At 44.7% G+C, this 23,324-nt stretch overlaps 1 protein-coding gene across 1 annotated transcript in view; it reads right to left on the reverse strand.

Moving 5' to 3' along the window:
- The window catches only part of Ccdc60 (coiled-coil domain containing 60), a 172,434-nt gene that overhangs the window by 57,744 nt on the left and 91,366 nt on the right, over positions 1 to 23,324 (reverse strand). The window contains exon 3 of the mRNA XM_020179033.2: positions 1,055 to 1,225. Within this exon, the coding sequence (XP_020034622.2) occupies positions 1,055 to 1,225 (171 nt within the window). The remainder of the gene's footprint in view (positions 1 to 1,054; positions 1,226 to 23,324) is intronic.

Here is a 23,324-nt window from a genome sequence, read left to right on the forward strand (position 1 = left end):
CAACAAATGCTAGCTAGTTTTTTAGGTGTCTTACCTATCCTCACCCCTCCCTTGTGTGCTCTCGCTTTTATCATGTGCTCATAGTCCAATCCCCTTGTTGTGTTTGCCCTTGATCTTGCACTTCGAGGTCGCTTTTATCATGTGCTCAAAGTCTAATCTCAGGGACACATTCTAACTAATGACCTTGAGAAAAATCAGTTAACATTTCCAAGACTTGTTTCTACATCTCTAAAATAGTTTTGTGTGTATATGTGTGTGTGTTTGCAGTGGGTGTGGGGTTTGAACTCTGGTCCTCGTGCTTGCCAAGCAAGCACTCTACCACTTGAGCCACAGCCTCATCCCCAAACAGGGCTATTTTATGAGAGTTTTACAGGGAAGTTTTGAAGTTTAAGTGACTGAATTGCAGGAAACACATAGCAAGCCCTCATTGTCATTGTTGCTTTTATCATTACAGCTGTTATTGTTATCTGTACAAGCATTTCATGGTGGACCAGTCTGCCTGTCTTCTCCCAACAGGGCACAGCCTTTTACAAAATAGGGAGTGACCTTATTCAGTCAGCTGGCAAACACTTTTTGTTCACCTGCTTTGCATAGGCATTGACTTAGCATGGGTGTGGGGTACTGTAGTATAGCCCTTGGAGCCATGTGGTGAGGTCCTGGGGTGCAGATGGGTTGGGCTGAAGTCCAGGAAATACCAGGGGAAGGCAGCACTGAAGCTGGGTGTTGAGTGACGAGTAGAACTTTGGTCAGAGGAGGATGTAGGGAAGGGCATTTAAGGCTGAGGGAACAGCTTGGGAAAAGGCCTGGGAGGAACAGAAAAAGAGGTGCACTTGGGAACCAATGAAATTTCTGTGTACGCTTAGTATCAGACAGGAGGAAGGGCATATGTGGTAGAAGGTATTACACAGAACACCAGAAGGCAAGGATGGCATGGACCAGACTAGGGAAGGCGTGAGACGTCAGGACAGGAAAGGGGTCCTGCCCTGATACAGGAAGGGATTCCCGGCAATCATTCACCACAACCACCAGCACCACAGCTACTGTGTTCACTCACCTCAACAAAGTTTCCCCAAAATGGATTTCTGAGACCTTTTTGGCTGGCTGGAATTTGTTTTTTTCTTCCTCCTTCAGTTTTTCAAGTTGTTGCTGTCGTTTTTTCATTGTACTCTCCTCTTTCAGCATGCTAAAATATCCACGACCTATCTTCACAGACTGCATCAGCAAGCTGGAGACGGAGGCAGGGAAAGACGGACAGAGACAGATATGGACAGACAGACAGATGGAGAGACAGACAGGAGAGAGAGAAACAGGACAGAGAGACAGAGAGAGAGAGAGAGAAAGAACCAAACATGAGTTGACTTACATAACTTATATTAAGACAACGTCCTTCTGTCTTGGGACCAACCATCTCCAAGTCCACCCTCATGCCCACAGGACAGAAGCCTCTCCACTGCTAGATTTCCACAGTCAGAGAGAAGACCTGGGCTTGGATTAGCTCATACTGAAAGCCGTGGACAGGTCATTCAGTGTCTCAAAAGCTCCCTTCCTTTATCCTTCTACTGTCCACCAGATATCCACGGGGCGCCCGCTGTGCCGGGCACTCTGCTTGGTGTTGGGAGATGAGAATAATGGGCCTCCGCATGCAGGATTCGAGACCCCACACACGGGAAGGTTCAGAAGGTGCCTGGGGCTCTTCCATGATGACCAATGACAGAGCAGGTGCCATCGGGCCTGGGCTCCTGGCCAAGACTGACCTGTCTTCCATTTGGCCAAGTGCCCACATTTGTGAGCCTGGCTGTCGACAGACGTCTAAGTGATCGTGTAGGTTCTCGTGGGTCAGGTAACCTATGCTGGGACTTTATTGTCATTCTTTCTTTGACAACTCAGCCACCTTTCCTGATCACTCTTGACACGGGCGTGGTGTGCAGATACCCTGTGCCCTGACGGTCCGCACCTCTTGTGATTTGCTGATTGATCTTCACCTTGGGCTGGAGAAGAAGTGATGCGCGGTGTGTACCTGTCTCTCTGTTTATCCACTGGCTGGCTGTCTTGGATATTGTCATGCTCTGTAGTAAATTGCCATGTTCCCTAGATGTTGGCTCTGAAACTCAATCTTGTTTGTTCTCTGAGTTCCTGGTAAGCAAGCAATGTGGTGACTATTGCAGATAAATGATGAAGGATTCACGGCATAGTGGGGAGAGAGAGATGAAGAGTGGGTGATAACAGATGTGGAGGGAGGACTCTGGGTTCTGAGGGCGGAGGCACCTAATTCAGACTAAGAGGTGTTTGGAAACCTTTTCCCTGAGAAACTGATGTCTTCTCTCCCTTTTTCAGAGTAGCCTGTCCCCTCTCCTGGTCTCTGCCCTGTGTTCAGTTTTACATGGGAATACTGTCAGCTAGCTGTCATGGCCAGACACTGATAAGATTAACTGAGCCTTGCTTATTTGCTGGGAAGAGTTAAAGTGCTATGAGGGACATTTTCATTGCAGTGAGGGGGCTAAATGTCCATTGGGAAAATGCTGGGAAGCTTGAAGGGGGCTTTTCCAGCATTTTCCAAATCATATAATACAGGAAAGTGGATAACTTTTCATGCATTCAGTTCTCTAGGTGGCCTTGACTGAAAACCTATTCTGGGCACTACTGCAGGGGACCAGGGATGCACAAAGCAACAAGATAAGGCAGGCCCCTCTCCCAAGAGAATTCACAGTATAATGGAGAAGCAGACTCACAATATGCCAAAGGTCTGGAGGAACCCAGAGAAGTCACGGGAGGCTTCCTGGAGGAGGTGAGAATTGGGTAAGTAGGAGTTCGCCAGGACAAAGTGGAAAATAGTGTGCCAGTAGATAGAATACCAGGTGTAAATGCAAAGAGGTGAGTATGACATAGACTGTCTAGGGAACTGCAAGTATCTTTAACATGCTGGGGTACAGGAGTGCAGGTCCTTAAGCTGGCCAAGATTTGGGGGCTGCTAGGAACGTCCCTTCCTAAAATGCTATAGGAATCTGCAAGTGTCTCACTGAGTTTTTCCCGACAGCTTTCTAAGCTAGTGACAGTGCCAGAAGACAAAGCGTTCATTCCGTGCAGGTTCCTCCCATCCTATCTCCTGCATTCAGCTCACGTCATCAATTCTGCAGTGCACGTATTTCCCTCATCTTAGCCCTCCAGATGAGGCTGTGTCTAACAACCCCTGGCCTTTGCCACTGGGTGGCGGCTGCATTACCTTCGCCATGTTCACACGTGCCTGTTACTCCGGGTAGATTGAATGCACAACTCACCTTTTTAATGTTTCAGTCAACAAACCATGGGGCCAGGTATGGGTAGGGGGAGTGGGAGTCTTAAGAGTGTTTTTCTTTGACATATTCTTGCAAAATCAAGAGAGTGCCAGTATCAAAACTTTCAGGCTGGGATCAGCAGCTGGGAAGATAAACCCAGAGACAGTACAGCATTCTTCTTCTGTTTCTTTGTTCTTTCTGTGTGGGGATGGAACTCAGGGCCTCCCGCTCTGTAAATGCCCTATCACTGAGCTCCACCCGACCCCGGAATATCCTTTTCTTTTGGGTGGTACTGGGGTTTGAACTCAGACCCTCACGCTTGTTAGGCAGGCACTCTACACTTGAGCCACTCCGCCAGCCCTCTTTTTTTTTTTTAATGTTTGGTATTTTCGAGATAGGGTCTCATGAACTATGTGCATGGAGCTGGCTTCAGACTGTGATCTCAGCCTCCTAAGTAGCTAGGATTACAGGTGTGAGCCACTGGTGCCCAGATTTTTTTTTTTTTTTTACAATTTTTAATGTGTTTCATTATTCTGTTTTCATACCTGCATATTGATCATACTTAGTCCCCGTCACCCTCTCCTCGTGCCCTCCTCCCCTCATGGGTCCCTCTTTGTCCTTATTTTTGTTTTGTTTTGGGTTTCAGGTCTAAATTCAGCTTATTTCACTTACATTGATGATCTTCAGCTCCATCCATCTTCCTGCAAAGGACATAATTTCATTCTTCTTTATGGCTGAATAATACTCCGTTTTGTTTATTGGCCACATTTTCTTTCTCCATCCATCCATTGATGGGAACCCTAGGCTGATTCCACAGTGTGGCTTTTGTCTTGTTTTTAATGGCAAGTTAGCGATTTGATGGTGGCTTAGTGTAGGTTCAATAAAATGAATCTTCTGAGCTCCTTAGGAATGTGTCACTGACAGGTCACTGCTGATCTTTTTTTTTGAGTTTAAACTCTGCTTCTCAGCTCATGCAAAATTTTCTGAATGTCTGTGCCACATGCCACAGGTCCCCTCCTCCCATCCGATTACAGGCCAGGATCCGTCATCCCTGCTTAGCTCATGTCCTTGTCACAGTGTTCCTCCACCAGAAAGTTCCACCACTGTGCCTTGGAAGTCAGTTCAAAGTCTCCAAGGACCGTTGGGTGGCCAACGTTTGTGGTTTGTGACTGACTGGCAGGTGTCGGGACTGCAAAACCCTCCTGACCATCGTCCAGACTCTCACGAGTGGATGCCCGTCAGAGAGGCTGCCAGATCACCAGGAAGATCACGGTCTGGGGAGGACAGACAGCAGGACAGGCGCCGAGAGGATGCATCACAGGGAACGGCTACCCATGACAATGGAGGGGGCCTGGGGACACAGGATAGGCCCAGCCAGCAGGGTGGGCAACTTCGGCCGTGATTCCCATGTGTCCCAAGAACCTCTGTCCCTTCTGCAGGAACCACAGCCCACTAGAGTCTGCAATGTGTGTGTAGATTGAATTATGCCCTCCACCCCGTGCATCTATGGAAGTCCTAACTCCCCAGGATCTCACAAAGTGACTTTAACTGGAAACAGGGTGGCTGTAGATTAGTCAAGATGAGGTCATGATAAAGTTGGGGAGACCCCTAGACGAGTATGACTGGTGTCCTTCTGAAAAGGGGAAATTTTGTTACAGACATGCAAGCAGGGAGAAGATGACGGCAGAGATGGGGAGGCAGATGCTTCTGTAGGGAAAAGACGGCCAGCAACCCATCCGACGTGAGAAGCTGGGAGAGATGCTCTCACAGCCTTAAGAAGGAAACAACCCTGGGACACCTTTTGACCTCCAAAACCACAAGATCATAACTTTCTGTTGTTTAAGCTACTCACCTTGTGCTACTTGTTACAGCAGCTGAGCAGACTAATACAGGTTGGTTAAGACCTACACCATGGGACAGGCTGATTCCCTTTTTATTTTGATTGCAAGGGTTGATGACACCTTACTAAAATAATTTCTTAGTCAGCACCGGGGTGATGGCTCACGACACAGCGAAAAGGGACTTGAGCACTGTTTGAACACCTGTTGTTTACCAGGGCCTGGGCTGGGCGTTTGCAATGTGTCCGGTTCTGTGTTGGGCACTCCCTGAGTGTCACATTCCATTCAAGGCACTGTCACTACAGCAGTGAATGTCTCCTCAAAGAACTCAGACTCCATCTCTGTACCATTCCTATATATTTTCTGTAGTAGTTAAAAGGATCAGTAAAGATTTTTGGGCTTATTTATGCCCTTACTCCAAAAAGGACCAGAGGCAGAAAATTTCAGAAGTGAGAAAAGCTGGAGGCAGGAAAAAATGAGAAAGCAAAATCAGGTAAGAGGAGCATCAAAACCATGGTGCGTGCTCTGGTGCACGAATTTGCCCCTGAGCTGCCTAGTAGCCAAAGAGAGAAATACGATACTAATTTGATTCCTAATAGCCATGAGATTTTTACCAAGCTGCTCAGGAGATGGCAGGGGATGGAGCCCACAGGTACAGCACTTGCCTAGCATGCTTGAGGCCATGAGCTTGATCCATAGCCACACACACACACACACACTTTAGGAGATGCTGAGCTTTTCTCGGTCCTGAAACCTAAAACTAGGAAGGGATTCCTCTCCAGGACCTGCACAGGAGTGCAGTGTGGAAATCCATGTCTGCAGAGAGTGCTGAGTGACTTCTCAATCAACTCCACAGACAGGGATGGGGGTGTTGGACAATTTGCTGAATCTACTAAGCAATATTTCTTGGGCCAAGGTGGTCAGCTGATGGATCTGCAAGGGCCCAGAGGCAGATGAACAGAGCTGGGTGGGTGAGGGGAGCCTCAGTGCCAAATCAGACATGCCAGTCTACCCTGTGTACTTCAGGCTGTGGGAAGTTCATCCAGCGAGCTCGGAAGTGCTCCCCGGGTACCGTGGAGGCCCATTTAAAAATGCTTAATATTTTAGCACATCTCCATTTAATTCCCTGTGTGTTTCCTACACTTTCTTCATCATTATTACTGATTACCAGCTATTTGAGAGAAGGGAGCTATTTGCAGGGAAGAGTAGCTCCTGCCTTTAAAGTCTCTCACCCAGGGCCTCCTGCTCACTGCCTGGCACCATGTGGAATTCCCCCGGCTGACATCGAAAGAGAACAACGGGGAGTAAAGTAATTAATTGCATCATGCAAGTGGAGGAAGAGGCAGATTATAAAATGGAAAGTTTCCTCCACCCGATGCAACTTCTTAGTTGAGGCGGGTGCATTTCATTTTCAAGGGACATGTGTTCTCTGTGTGGGAGACCATGTGAGTCCACGGGAGAAGAATGCTGGCTGTGGCAGTGGGGAGTCTCAGTGGGGCTCAGGGGAAACTGAGGAAGGTGCAGAATTGTGGAAGCCTGTGTTCTAGCCCCCACGCCTCTGGACCCAGGGGCGTATGTGCAGTGGAGGGGACAGCTCCCAATGGGAGCTTTGATTTCTCACTGTCTTGGATGGATTGTTTTCATTTTAAAAATTTTAATTGATACACATCGAACGTATTAAGAGGGCGTAGGGCGACATTTCAGTACGTGCAACGCAATGTATAACGAGCAGATCCGGGTAATTGGCAACTTACGTGCGTGCATGTTTGCGCGTGCTTATATGGTATTGGGGAGTGAGTTCAGGGCCTTGAGCTTGCAAAGTAGGGACTCTTTTGCTTTTGGTTTGTTGTGCAGATCCAGTCTTGCACTTTGCCCAGGCAGCCTTGGGTCATGATCCTCCTACTTGTACCTCCCAAGGAGCTGGAAACACAGGCATGCACCATGGTAGTTTTTTTTTTTGGGGGGGGGTATGGGATTTGAACTCAGGATTTTGCCCCAGGTGCTCTTCCACTTGAACCACGCTCCCATCCCTTTTCTGATTTAGTTATTTTTCAGATAGGGTCTCGTGGTTTTGCTCAGAGCTGGCCTTGGACCCCAACTCACCTACCTACACATCTTGCAGAGTTGTGATTACAGACTTGTGCTACCATGCTCAGCTTCTGCAAGCTGTTTTGAAATATTCAATTAACTGTTGTGAACTACAGTGTTGTTACTGTGCTACAGAACAGTTGAAGTTACTCCTCCTAGCCCTGTGCCCATCATCCATCCTCTTTCCATCACCCTTCTCTCTTTCCCAGACTCACATAACCACTGTTTCTATAAGAAAACATTTTTTTTAGCCTCTGCATATTTGAGGGCACTATTTGTTCTTCTGTGTGACTTGGTTTACCTCCCACAGTGTGTCCCAGGCTCATCCATGTTTGAGGCGGGTTTTAATCCACCGTGAGCCACAACCTCTTCATGGGGACGGTATTAGTTCCTGCCTCAGAAAGCTGTGGGGACAATTCAGTGAGACGGTGCTTAGTACACAGGACCCAAGAACTAGGGCTACTTTTATATTGTCAGTTCATTTGATGGTCCTCTCAGAGAGGTTGGTGTGATTTGCAGATGAGAAAACAAAGGGAGGTTTAGTGAAAGAGGACAGTGGCAACAGCTGGAAAGAGGCAAAGAAGGGATTGGAAACCAGCAGGGTTGATTCCAGAATCTCTCCCTCCCCATCTGCAGGCTCCAAGCTCAAATTCGTTCAGCAGGAAGCTTGGGAATTTCTGGGATGCTTTGTGTGCAGAGGGTTAGCCCTTGGCTTGCAGAATCTGATGGCTTGCCCTTTAGGGAGCCATGTTTTACCCGATCCAAGACACACCATTGGCTGGTTAGGTCCCTGTTCAGCAAATGCTCCCTCCTCCTCCGTCTCTGACATTTTGGGTGGAATGTATTTCCCAGTGTCCTGACTTTTGGACTGGCCATGGGACTTCCTTGGATGATGAGATACTATTAGCAGATATGACTTGGACATGATGAGCTCTTGTGACAGTGTCCACAGGAGGAAGAAAACCCATTACCTCCCTGGACCTGGATGAGTGGGAAAGGCATGGAACCCAGAAACCCCAGACTAGACCAGCCAGCCCCTAGCCAACTTATGTATTAAAAAATATGCATCAAATCACTGAATTTTAGGGCAACTTGTTACAGCTTTATGGTGAGAACAGGTGATTAATACAACATCCATTGTAAAGGGCACATGGTTTAAGGAACAAAGAAGGAAAACCACACATCAGTTACACTGAGACATGATCATGCTTTGTATTCCACACTAGAGGTGTTAAAATGTGAAAAAAAAGTGCTTGTGAGACATGGTAAAATATGGCATGCAGAGCCAGGTATGGTGGCACACTCCTGTCATCCTCGCTACTTCTGAAGTGTAAATGGCAGAGTCAGTGGTCCAGACCAACATGGGCAAAAGAGCGAGACCCTGCAGGTCACTGGTGACTCATGCCTATAATCTTAGCTATTCAGGAGGAGATTAAGAAGATTGCAGTTTGAAGCTAGCTGGAGCAAATAGTTTATGAGACCCTATGTTGAAAATACCCGACACAAGACAGGGATGGTGAAGTGCCCTAAGTGGTAGAGCACCTGCCTAACAAGTGTGAGGCCCTGAGCTCAAAACCCAGTATCAGCAACCCCCCAACCAAAAGTGAGACCCTATCTGAAAAATAACTAAAGCAAAAAGAACTGGGAATGTGATTCAAACACCTGCCCAGCAAGTGCAAGGCCCTGAGTTCAAGCCCCAGTATTGGCACAAAAGAGAGAGAGAGAGAGAGAAAGAGAGAGAGAGAGAGAAACAAACTGCCTCATACCTGAGAAAAGGTGGGCTACAATAGAACTTGGAATATAGAGTAATTAGAGTTCTTTCTGGATGTTAGATATACCAATGGCTGGTTCAGACTTGTAACAGGACTATCAACTTTCAATTAGCCAGCCCTTCCTTAAGTGAGCTACCTGGTTCCTTGCTCCTCAAAGTGTGGTCCAGAGTGTTGGCTACCCTGGGGGCTTGTTAGGATTGCAGAATCCTAGGCCCTACTCTAACCTTCTGAACCACGATTTCACAGGGTCCCCAGGCCATTCACGGACATACTGAAGTCTGAGATGCACCAGACTACCCACCATTTCCCCCACTATTAAAAGAACTCTTTCCAAAAAGCAATCTTTCAACTGGTTTATTAGATGCCAGGTCCCCTTGCTACAAGTATGAAAGGAAGTTTGGACACATGCTAGCCACCAATTCATCTTGGAAGTTCTTTAAGAGTACCTGCACTGAGCTGTGGGGTGATGGAGCACATCTGTAATCCCAGCACCTGGGAGGTAGAGACAGGAGGATCTCTAGTTCGAGGCCAGCCTGGGCTACAGAATAAGACTCTGCCCAAATAAACAAACACCTGTATGTGACATTCTGTTTGCAATGTCTTCCATTACCTAAGTCAGCCTCCATCCGAGTCACCTAGAGGAAACCAGGACTGACCATGCCCTAAAAGGGACAGCCTTTACAAGAAACTACAGAGTATTTGAGAGTTGCGAGGCAGCAGGTGAGGGGAGGGAGCTCACTCAAGTTCAACCTTTCTTTTATGGGGGGGGCATGGGATTAACTACCTCAAATCACTTTGTTAAAAACTAACAGTCCAGATGTACTTAAAAAATAAAAATAAAGAAATCACATTTAATGCTATCATAGCTCTACTTCCAGCTGGTTTTCACTCACATTTCTGTCTCTGCCTACAAGAAATATGGCACTATAAAACCAAGAGTGCTTCGATGGGAAAGGCAAAACGACATTAAGATGAACAAACACTCCTGGAGATCTGATTTCAGGGATGTCCTGTTCTTGCAGCCGGAAATTGCCTACATGGGAAATTTTCACTTAACAAATTTTACTGTTTTCAAATAATAGCAGATAAATCAGTTTATTCCCAGTTCATGGAGGCTGAAGGCTCGGAGAGACCACTTCATCTGGCTGGCTCAGGTCTTGCTTTATATTGATTTTGGATGAGGGAGAGGGAAAACATGAAGCAGTGTGGGGATGTGAATGCCTTCCTTAAATTCTTGAATTTTTCAGGGAAGCCATCCAGACAAATTAATAATGCAGCCCCGAGTTCAAACGTACTCGAGCAAATATTTTGCATTTAAATACCCACATTACAGTGCCCTGTTTATACAATAACTTAATAAATCTAGCCTGGCTGCCAAATTGACAAGAAGGTGAGAATCATTCATTAAAATGCAAATGCAATTGAGATGAAATTTGGAATACATTTATTACAGTAATTGAACTTCAGTCAACTGTAGTCACAACACCGATTTTTGAACTGCCTTTCAGACAAAGGAATGCCTTGTATTATCTCTCCCCGCCTTCCTGAGTTAATATCTTTGTCAGCATGCAAATTAAAGCTATTTCCTGAGTGCTAATGATTTGCAATGGAGGATTTCACTCTTTTTTATAGGACAAGATTGCCAGAGATAAAAGGTCAACTACATACCCAAAAGATTGCTCTGGTAGCATATTGTGTATACAGCAAATTGATTGCAAACGTACTCTTGTTGCTTATCGTAACTACATTCTTACTAAATCGTATGTGAACACTGCTTACCAGGCTTGGGTCACTTGCGAATGGTAATGGCCAACGATGGGAGATTTTCTGAATCAGGACTTTACCTCTCAGATCAAAAGTTCAATATGGCATTTCTCTCCTTCCTGAATGACTCAGCCCAAAGAGCAGGACTGGTTGGTTCATGGGTTTTCTGTGACCCTAAATCAGAAAGATGCTATTGAGTCTGATATTGACACAGAAACTTTGACTCTAAGTGGAGGTGGGGTCCTGCAGTGGCTTTAGTTTAGTTCTCTCTGGCTTCTTTGCAAAATCACTTGACATTTCTTAAGCCTGGGCAGACAGTGCCCAGGCACCTTGCAGACTGCCATTGGGCTGGAGGAAGGCAAGACCTAAAGCATCGCTCTGGTCACTGTTAAGTGTACTGTTCAGAAGTCACTCTAGAGTGGCCAAACTCAATTTGTTTCACCTGCAAAATGGAGCATTTACTTGCCTTCTCTTTAATCCCCTCATATTGAATGAATTGATCACAAAGGAATATCAACTGTACTTCTTAAATATCACTGGACTTACTTCCTGCTGCCACCACCCCAGCCAGAAATCACCATTTGCTATCTCCTAACTTACTTTAAGTAGCTTCTTCCTTAAACTTTCTCTTTCCTAGTCCATTATCCACTTGGCATCCCGGGGCTCTTTCTTTTTCTATTCTTTTTTTGTGGTGCTGGGGTTTGAACTCAGGGCTTCCTGCTTGCTAGGCAGGTGCCCTACCACTTGAGCCACAACCTCAGCCCTTTTGCATTGGTTATTTTTGATATAGGGTCTCATTTTATACCCAGGCAAGCCTGGACCATGATCCTGCTATTTATGCTTCCAGCATAGTTGGGATGGCAGGCATGCACCCTGCTCCCACCCCAACTCCCTGTACTTAAGTACTTTCCCACTGTTGTGCTCATCACACTCTGGTGATTCCCTTTTACTGTTTGCCTTTTCTAGTGGGCTGTGGATTCCCTGCAGGCAGTGCCTGCAAAGAGAAGACAACCAGCTTGGTGGTTTTTTATCCCTCTCTCCCTTGTTCCCAATGATAGAAAAGGAAAGTTACCAACCAAATATTCCCTGGTGACAGATCAAATTATCTTGAACATCAATGTGCCTAGATAAAAAAAAATCATTAATATTAAGCTATACTTCCCAGATGCCCTTGTAAATAGAACAGGCTAATGACCTATATACAGAAGTCTTTGGGAGAGGCTTCTGGGAAAATTCTTTGAAGGAACTTGACCCAGAATTCTGACATATGCCCTTTATCCCCCACTCTCCTCCTTCTTTCCTGCTTCCTGAAAGTTGACTGTAATGGCTGCAATCCCAGCAAACATTTTGGAAATTTGAGAAACCCTTACAGATGGAAGCAAGTGCTAAGGACAGTGGAAGAAAGCATAAATGGAATCTGCAGCTTGGGTACTGGGTGACCCTGAAGTCACCTGTAGGTACTGGATTATCGTCTTGCAGAAGGTAAACTTCTTTTATGTGAGGAATCTAATTCTTTATCTTGGTGGAGTCATGGTAACTTCAGGGCTGTTACTATGCATCAGAATACAGTTTTCTTCCTCCTCCTTCCTCCTCCCCCCTCCCTGCGTCTCCTCCTCCTCCTCCTTCTCCCTTTCGTTTTCTTTCTTCTCTCTCTTCCTCTCTTTCTTCTTCACCAAACTGTCAGGCTTCCCACATTTAAAATACCATTATCCTTTGCTAAATCTCTGGCCATGAACCAGGGAAAGAAGTTAGAAGTTAGTTTGGATCATTGGAAAGAGGCAAGAAACCTTAGAAATGTAGAAACACTGCCAGAATTAGGTCTGGGAGGGTCTTCACTGGGGGTTTCAGGGGAGGCTGAAGATAACAGGAGGATCTGAGCCTGTGAGGACTGAGGGCTGGAGTTGGAGAGAAATGGGCACTGTTAGGGCAGTGAGAAGGTACCTCTGGATTGCTCCAGATACACACTGAGCTAGGCCTCATCTAACTGTCCTGATAACCTGTGAATTAAATACAATTATCCCCACTTTGCAGATGAGGAAACTGAGGCTCCAAGAGGTCAAGTAGATGGACTAACCAGTTGGGTTAGCATCTGGTGGAGTTGGAATCTAAACCCAGGTAGCCTAATGCTACAGTATTGCATGAGGAAATTATGCTGGTTTTGGAAACTGTTCAACAGGTCATCATTTCCTTGTCATTCAATGTCTGTGACCTTGGGTGAGTCATTTCACCCCTTTAAGATGCATTTTTCTTACCTGAATAAATTGGGGTAAAAGAACATGCATCTTACAGTGTTGTTGGGCATCATATATAAGAGACAATTAGCATAGTGCCCTGTGCACTGAAGGTATTCAATCTATGGCAACAATTGTTGCCATCACCACCACAATCATCACCACCACCGCCGCTATACCACCATCATCACCACCGCCATTACCACCACCATCATCATCACCACTACCATTACCACCATCATCATCACCATGAATGACCACTGTGCTCTCTTTTTTTGTGCACAGCCCAGAGGGTGGTTTGGCTATAAGCTCCAGAGGCCTCTGGGAATTGGCACTTGGTTTGAGTGGCAAGCTTAGGAGGTTTTCTTCTGAGGGTGACAGCAAGAGCAGTCTAATTAAGCCACAATTATTTTGGGATTTAATAAATTGCATTATGAGGTAATTCATAAAGTTGTGTGATCCTGCCGTGCATAGTGGCAGTAGGATAAATGCTTGGTTATCATGTAAGTAATGAAATTTATTAAGCTAAAGGACCAGAGAATTAACCTCTGCTCTGCTGAATAAGAAGGTACATGCAGAAACCTTCTAATTACTTTAGGTGGTTTTCTTTTCTGGGTTCTTCTTCTTCTTCTTCTTTTTTTTTTTAAATCTCTATGTCAGATCTTCACCAAAGAAAATGAAGGAGTAAAGAGAAAGGAGGGAAAAATGGAAAGAAGAACCTAAAATGCCTGGCAGGTGTTTCAGAGGACTACTACACTGATAGTGGTGAATTACAATCAAACCTATGGATTTAGGTTGAAGTGGGATGACCATTAGTGTCAATTAAATAGGCAGGTTGTAATGTAACTGTACCTAAAACTTGCTGTGCAATATAGGAGGAATAATTAACCACAGTTCTATTAACTAGGACTAAATAACCATTGCCACCACTATCTCTACCACCACCATCATCACCATCATTGTCACCACCACCACCACGACTGCCACCATTACCATCACAATCATCATCACCACCACCATCATCACACCATCACTACCATCACCACCACTATGGTCACCACCACCACCACCACCACCACTACTGCCATCACCACCACCATCATCACACCATCACTACCATCACCACCACTATGGTCACCACCACCACCACGACTGCCACCATTACCATCACAATCATCATCACCACCACCACCCTACCACCATCACTACCACCACCACCACCATGGTCACCACCACCATCACCACTGCCATCACCACCACCATCATCACACCGTCACTACCATCACCACCACAGTCATAACCACCATTACCTCATCATCACAAGTGAAACATTACTGATCACAGTGAAGAAGGCTATACAGCTACTAATCTCTTGAACTTAAGACAATCCTCCAAGGAAGCCATTGGTAGTATTACTGGCACTACATCATCATGAGGTCACTGAAACACAAAAAGGTTCAGTAACTTAATGCCTGGTCACCCAGCATAAGGGTGGTATGTGGACTGGTCCTCAGGCCTGAGACTGTCTCCCATCAGCAGTTCTTTGAGACTATATTATCTTATCTAACTTGTAGTGAAAGATGAAAAACCAGAAAATAGCTTACTTTGGAAAGGTTCTTAAAAATGCCACGTGGACACAAGACACAATTCTCAGCTGAACATTCAAACTGCTTTAGAAAGAGGATGGGTTGGTCCGTCTCACCTAATGATATTACTGATAATTCCCAGGACCCTGGTGAGAAAAGCCAGCCCTCTCATCAGTGCAGGATAATCACATTGATGAGTAGGTGATGAGTGAAACTGAGGGGCAAAAAATTTGAATCTCCATGCAAAGCAGCATCTGAGTTCTATCTAAACAAACCTTTAGAAATCAAATTCCTCGGAGGCAGACACTATAGTAAACTGATCACTTCCATGTCTTTCCCAATTTCTTTGATATATAATGGGGACCTAATATTATTTTTGATCATCAATTTAAAAACAGTGGCTAGTTGATTAAGTGAAGAAAAGAAAGAGAATGAGGTTGATTATTCCATCTCCTGTTGGAATTAGAGAATAAAATTAGACACTGACACCTTCCAGTGATGCTTCTCATGGTTCACAAATTTACCTTCGGAGAGTGAATCTATCTCTTCCCTGGTTGCCAATCCCATTTCCATGGGATTCTGCCTAATTTCGAATGCAATGCATTTAATTCCTTCCTGATGTCTTTATTGAATGCGAAGTATACACAAGGTGTGCAAAGTGAAGAAAAATGTAAAAATTGAGATTTGGCCCGTATAGTCAAAGACTTTGCATTTGGCATTTGGGGTCCAGAGCCCTCCATTCTTGGTGTCTGTTACTTGGCATTGGGAGTTGTCTTTTCCACCCAGGCCAGAAGCTAGAATGAGCATTTTGGAGACTGTTCCAGAGCTCTTGTTTTGTAGACTAGGAAACTGAGGTGCAGAGGGAAGAGGGGTCACTGGTAAGCTAGAGGCAAACTTGGGACAATCATGGCAGAGGAGGGGTGTCTCTGGATTCTCAGTCCAATGTGCTTCTTCTAGACTCCCTGCCATGACGCATTTAGCTGGGGGTCTGGAATTCAAAACTCTTGACAATGGAATGACCAAAATATTTTCCCCTCTTTATTCTGCTTTCCTGATTTCGGCTTTCCACCTTGCTCCTGTTTCTTTCCTACTTGTGAAGATGTGTATCTTGTGAAAAATAAATCACTTAGCTTTAAGTCCTTCATTGACTCCTTCCAAGCCAGCTGGACCTTGCTTTGTCTCAGGGGTCTTTCCCCTATGGGGCTGAGTTCTCAAAGTCTCTCATCCAGTTTACGGTGCCATAAAATCCAGCTGACATCTCCTCTCTTCTGGACAGCTACTCCCCCTTTTTATTATTGTGCTGGGTGGGGGTACTTTGTGGCATTTACAAAAGTTCTTACAACACATCAAATATATCATACTTGAATTCACCACCCCCCCACCACCATTCTCCTTTATCCTTCCTACTCCCATTCCTGGAATAGTCTCAACAGGTATCATTTTTTCCACATATATACATGTGTACAGTATTTGCACTATATTCACCCTCCTATACCCTTTTCCTACCTCCTCCTCCTTCCCACTGGTACCAACACCCCCCCCCAAAAAAAAAAAACTGGCAGGACCTGTTCTGCCCTCCTTTCTATGAGTTTGGAAAAAAAATGACATTTTTGTATGTTTAAGATAACTACACAGGGAGTTTCCTTGTGACATTTCCATGTATATATGTATTATAACCTGAATTGGTTCATCTCCTCTATTTTTCTTCTTTCTAACTGAGTCCCCTTCTTATTGTGGTTTCAACAGGTTGTAATTTTCTTTATTCATTCTTCTATAGAGAGTACATCAACCATATTCACCTTCTTAACTTCCTTCTTTTACCTTCCTCCTCTCATATGTGACCTCCCCTTAGTGTGATCTGTTTTTCATAATATTGCTGTATTTGTATTAGGTCTATATTCCACAATTGAGAGACAACATTTGGCTTTTGGCCTTCTGAACCTGGCTAGCTTCACTTACGATAATGTTCTCTAGGTTCCATCCAATTACCTGCAAGTGATAAAATTTCCTTCTTCTTTGCCAGCCACTCCCTCTTAATGGATCTCTCTGTCTTTGAACCTCTTTTCCCTCTTCCATCCTTCTCTATAAGTATATCACCTCCAGACTCAGAGGTACAGCCCACTGGGCTCTGTGAATGCTGTACTTGTCCAGCTTCCTGAGCCCTTCCTTGCCACTTGCAGAATCAAGTGTCCTGCTCCCAGTCCTGCCATCATGCATCTCACTGCCTTTGGTTGTATTGCGTAGAATGTTCTTCTAACTTCTCTTCACCCTCTAGATTTTGCTCAGGTTTGAGTCCTACCCCCTGCTCGCTGTAGTTACCTCTGCTTTAGCTAGGCTGGAATAGGCAACACTGGACTGTGCACCCATGGCTCCTGACTGACCTATCTGGCCACATGCTCCCTCCTCCCACTGTACCACTAGACAGAGATCCATAAAAGCTGGGGCAATTTCTAAATCTTTTGTGTGTCCCTGAACCTGGCACAGTGACTATTATATTAGGGAGTACTCCAAAAAAATATCATTGCCTGACTAATGAACTCATTTGAAATTCTTGAATTTAAAATTTTAATTAAATACACACTTTTTTTGTGGCATATAATAACGGCACTACCTTGTAATCAGGTGGAATCTTTGCACTCTTTTTGGATGGAGTGAGTTATAGAACTGCTTGTGTGGAATCCAAATGATGCAAACACGATGGAGATAAATGGCTTCCTTTGAAATCTATGTCTTTTTTCCAAGTGGGAAATGGCCTCTCTCTGTGGCTCTCAGGAAAGTTACTACTTCAGCTTGCGATGCATTCTCTGCTTTACTTTATATTGCATGGCTACAAGCGGCACGTAAGCCCCCAAAAGAAGACCGGATTCAGCAATTAATATCACGCTACACAGCACACATGGGTTGTGCTTTGATTGATGGTAGGGTCATATCGACTTTGCAAGCCTTTGTGACCTCACTGCACACACACACACACACACACACTCACACTCACTCTCACACCTCATCTTTCCCCTGTAAAGTCACCCCAGACTGTGGAAACACCCTGAAATGCACCATGAAATGGAGATTTTACTGGAGGATACTGACTATGGCTACACCATCAGCTCCCCCTTTCCACCCAACAGGCTTCTATATAGCTAACAGGTGTCTTGGCTCAGGGATACTTTTAAATTAACGAGAGTCAGCATTTGTACAAGAGGACTGAATTCTTTTCTTCAGGAAGAATAAAAATCTACCAGGTGTCAACAAACAGTTCTATATGCATCCCAATTAGGGCGATTTCTCGAAGGCAGCTGAAGCCCATCACTGCTATGGTTTCTAAGCAACTGCTATTAGAAGTTCTGAGCCCCAGTGGAAAGGGAGCATTGCTAAGCCTGCCTCGTTAAGGAGCCTAACACACCCTCTTCCTGCTCCCCGAACCTCAGCACCCCAATTCTCAACTATTTGCCCATTCACATTTAGAAGCAAATGATGACTTGGGAAGGGGAGTGTAGAATCAGCTAAGTATTCTTGAGGGCAGAAGGCCCGGGGAGGGTTCAGGGTAGGAAAACCACCCTAATGAGACCATTGCTTATGCAGCATGATCTGTGTGTCCAGCAGGCCTCTGATATCTCAGGTTACGTCATTTAATCCCTACCTTGGCCCTACCAGACAGGTACTATCCTTCCAAAGATAAGAGACTGAGGCTCACAGAATTGAAGCCACTTGCCTAACATCACACGAAGGGAAGGTGGCAATACCAGGATTTGGATTCTGATCTGTCTGAATCTCAGAGCTGTCCTCTGTCCTTGATTTTTTTTTAATCATATATATTCAAGACATACAGCTTGAGGATCTGCTATATGTCTACATTGTGAAATAACCACCAGAATCAAGATAATTCACAAGTCCATCATCTCACATACTCCCCCCACCGCATCTTTGGTAGTGAAAACAGGATCTACCCACTAAGCAAAGTCCAAATGTACAATGCAGTGTTGTTCCCTGTAGTCCACATGCTATTCATAAGATCTGATCTTTTATAGCTAAAAAACTTTGTGCTCCCCCTGACCAGCACCTCCCTATTCCACCCCTGCTCCCAGCCCCTGGCAACCACCATCGTATCTCTGCTTCTACAAGTTCGACTGCTTTAGATTCAGAAGCCACCTTCTTCTCTACTGCATTTTCTGTCACCTGTCAGCATCCAGGCAGGTGTGTCAGCAACCTGCCACAAGAAGGCAAGGAGTCTGGAGGCAGACCAGCAGTCAGTTTTCAGTTCTGAGACAAACTAGTGCAGTATTAAATATGTAGTCCAAACCCCACCCTTCAATAGCCATTGTTCCCTATTGTGTTTAATGACTAAATGGAGTGGGAGGGATTGCTCTTCGTGGACCTGCCAGTGTGGACATTCAAAATGCATTAGCAAGGAGAGAGGCTTTTTCCAAGGCACAGTGATAATTTCCAAAACACTCCTGGCTTATAATTTCAGGACAGACCAACAGACAATGGAATTAGGCACAAGACCACCTGCCTGTGATTGCTGGGCACTTGTTCTGTTTGATAGATGGCAGAACTTCTTAGGAAGCAGCAGTGGCTTTTCCCCTAGTGTCAGTGTGAGGGGATATGGAGGGACTTGAGGTGTGATAGAGGTGAGTGCTGGTTGGTTACCTGCACGCCTTATCTTTGCAGTGGTACATTCACAGGGACCCTGGTCAGCTCTCTCCCATTTATCCAAGGTCTGCTGAGCAGTATCAGTGGGAAGCTGTTCCCTAACCGGTCTGATCCCCAGGATAAGATAACATCTCTCATCTTCCTCTCACATTTGAATCGTCCTTCCATCAATTCCTATCCCAGTGCCTGGCACCAAGTGGGAATGTAGTGAAAGTCATTCAACCTTTCAGAGCCTTTCCTGACTGTGATCCTGTGCAGGCTGTCTTTTCTGTTTGGGCAATCTCCCCCTATTCTTTGTGTCCCTTGTGCTTGGTTGCTTCCTATACCTAAAACTTCCAAAGAAAAACTCAAAGAACTTACAGGGACCATACAGGTAAGAGGTAAATTAACCTTGACACGCATAGGTACTCACACACCTTTTAAAGCTATATCTAGAGAACCACCTTAGACACTCTTACTCATAATTTGTTCTGTGATTTCTCTTTTTCTTTCTTTCCTCCCATATCCTTCCCCCCAACTCTTTATGTTCTTATGTTTATCTTTAAATAACTACCAACAAAGCGTTGCTTAACTGTGCAATGCTCAGGGCTCCTTTGACACTGTACTCTATAAATTGTGGTGACATTTTCTCTGGAGCATATATTGTGAATGAAGAAAGGATTAGCACTGCTCTGAACATAAGCTGCTCTCCACCAGCCCATCCCCAGTCCATTTGTTGGGTAACGGCAGATCCTTAGGAAAAGTCCATGGGATCTAGGGGCTGCTTTCCAGCCAATGTACATTTTGAGCTGCCCTAGGGCAGGCATAGAGACTCAAATCCTGTTTAACTCATACTTTGTATTTGGCTTTATTTAAAGGACTCCTATGTAAGCTTTTCTGGTTTAAAGATGATCTTGCAAAAGCAATGCGCTGACTGGTTTCTTTAACTTTGCACCCACATTTTGCCTGGTAACTTTTTCAGGAGCTCATCTGATCCTAAGTGAGTCCTAAAGCTAAACACACAATCAGATGTGCTGGTGTGCTGGGCCATGTACTTTTGCTTTAAATGGGACTCCTGGGCCCATTAAGTCAGAATTTCCTGACCCCCAAACTTTGTCTGCCTCAGACGTGACCTAAGGGAATTTGCTGATGCATTGCTCTCAACGCTTCTCAGGCTATTTGACTTGGCTGTCTTGCATGTTTTTAGCTCAGGGCAGAAAAATGCTTCCCCTGGCATTCTTGCTGATTTTGTTCTTGATTTGGGGGAAGAGAAGTTCAAGCCAATTTCTAAGGGGTCTTCTTAACCCAGTGAGAGGCTGGTGCAGCCATGGTGAGCTTGAGGGTATTTTGACTTTGGAGGAAACACCTCCTTCCACCGCCCTTTCCTCCATCTGTTGAAATGCTTTATGTAATATATCTTGGCACCTTGATAGAAAAAAAAATGCTCTGTATGCAAATTTTTCAGCAAGAAAAACACCAGAAAATCTCTTTGGTTAGATGTTAGGACAGTTTCCTCAAATTGAGCAGGTATGAGGCATCTTGAACCCCTTAAAGTTCACCCCCCTTATGTGGGTATCTGGATTGTCTGAGTTATGGAGCTATGATAATGTGGATCTGCAAGGTGTCAGTCAAGAAGGGCCAGGTGACTCTTTAAGATCTTGGAGGCCTATTCTTTATAGCGACACTTTGTGGCTGTGAGAAGTAATGGCAGAGGAGCACAGGCTAAGTGCCAATGCTCTCCCCTGCTGGGTGTGGAAGGTAACTCACCAATAAGCCCTCTCTGTTCATTAGACAATTCAAGAGGAAGGGGAAGTTCCTAGAGGGAGACACTATATTTTGTATTGGCTCACAGAGCTATCTGGAAAAATAAAAGAGATGCGATTTGGTATTTGTGGCTCCATTCATGTTACAAAAGAAATGCTGGTTGTTTTCCCCAGTGATAGGACTTTGGGTGTGGAGGGAGGAAATAGGCTGGCTTACCTCTTATGTATCCTTTTCTATGCCCAATAAAATTAACAGCCATGAGAACGTTAAATAATGACAAAGGCCAATGCTTGCTGTGACGGCTCCATCCTAAAAGCCTTCCATGTACCAACTCACGTTACCTTAAAAGCAATGTCTGAGAAGTATCTAGCTCTTTGTCTTTCAAGGCGAAGAACAAACCACTGCACCTTAAGTCTCTTGGCTGTATGATCTCTGGCATCTGATTTTCCAATCAGACAGGAGTGAGACAAATCTGGGCCACTGAACAAATGATAAGAAAATCTCAGCTGGAGAGGATAGAATCCCTGTGGCATGGCCAAGCATCCAGGGTGAGGCATGAACAACAGTTGTCAGAGGTATTGGTTGCTCTCTCTCTCTCTCTCTCTGTATGTGTTTAACATAGATGCCATGCACACATCTCAACTCATTGGATTCACAAGAATCCTGTAGGTGAAGTTTTATTATTATCCCTGTTTTATAGATGAGGACAGTAGGGTTCAGAGAGGTTAAGTAGCTTGCCCATACTCAAACAGCTAGTAGGTGGTGGAGCCAAGATACAGGCTGGTTCCAAAGCCAGGCTGTGTTCTATTCTCTGTCAATACTTTGGATCTAGTGAGGGGCACGTGGTTGGGAAGTTGGTTTTAGAGCTGTTTCATGTTCCTGAGCACTTTTGGGATGGAGCCAGGAGGAAATGAATACAACATTTACAAATGTTAATTTTGGAGTAACAGGGTTTAAGCTGCCTGCTATTTTATTGTTGTTATTACTTTGCATGCATGTGGGTCCTGGGTTGGATGAGTGACGGCAGCATCACCTGTCTTGCTTTGGGCTGAAAGATGATTTTCCCTCTAGCATCCCAGGTGTTGTGCCTGATCACTGTACAGGTGTTCAAGGACAGCCTGGCAAGCTTGTAGACATTGTGACTTTTAATATAATTATTTTATTTTGTTTTTAAGTGAAATTATAATTGACTACAAATTGTCAGTTAATGTTACAGAAGAAATAGTCTAAAGCTACTTGGGTTGAAAAAGGTGAATGGGTCATAGGCACAGGCAACAGTCTCATCAGAGTGAAAGCCACCACAGTGGTCAACCACTTATAGAGATGCTGGCTGCTGTAGTTTGGATCTGAACCATGTGTTAAAGGCTTGGTCCCCAGGTTGGTACTACTGGGAGACAGTGTAACCTTTAAGGGGTGGGGCTTAGTGGGAAATCTTAGGTCACTGGCGGGGCGTGTCCTTGAAGGGGATTGTGGGATGATGTAGGTCTCTTCTTCCTCTTTCTCTGCTGCCATAAAGTGAACAGCTTCCTCTGCCACCTGCTTCTGCCGTGGTGTGCTTGCACAGGCCTAAAAGCAACAGTGTTGATCGACCACAGACTGAAACCTCTCAAACCATGAGCTGAAATAAGCCTTTCTTCTTTTCCAGTTGATTATCTCAGGTGTTTTGTTAGAGTTAGAGGAAGTTGACTAACACACTGGCGTTAAAGGAAATGCTGAGCCCAGGACAGGACACCACAGGGTAAAACAAAGGCTTTAGCTGAAGATGGAAAGGGGATAGAAGGGGACACCTGGAGGTAGTCTGGCTTTTTCTGTGGCTCAGCTGGATTTTCCTTCATGGACAGCTTCTGTTTTCATTTTGCCTTTTATAAAAATGTTTATTTGTTGACAATCACTGTGCTAAAGTGAAAAAGGCAAAAAGTCAAGTTTCGGGTATTGCCAACCTCTTTGACCATACTTCTTCAATTTATTATGAGAAAAGCTCAATTTATTTCAAGAATTTATGAATTAGCTACTTTTCAGCAATTGAAACCCTGTGCATATCTGGAAGACTTCAGTTAAGGATTGGAAGGGAATTTATCCTAAGAACCGAAAGTGTAAAATGAAGGAACTCTGAAGATTCCTAAGGATTGTTTACATAATAGGAGAATGAATTGAAGAATAACCCACAAGCCTACCTATGAGAAATTGGTGAGATAAATGATGTTGCATTCTTACAATGAAATATAAGCATTATAAGATTATTTTGGTGGTTTATTTTTGTAAGGTTTATTTTGACTCATGGTTTGGAAGTTTCACCATAACCACTAATACGGTTATTATGTTTGCATAGATGTTTGATATTAAAGAATTGGTTTTTTAGTTATGATAATGTTACTGTGGT

This window comes from Castor canadensis, chromosome 18, assembly GCF_047511655.1.
Source record: "Castor canadensis chromosome 18, mCasCan1.hap1v2, whole genome shotgun sequence".
Taxonomy (NCBI): domain Eukaryota; kingdom Metazoa; phylum Chordata; class Mammalia; order Rodentia; family Castoridae; genus Castor; species Castor canadensis.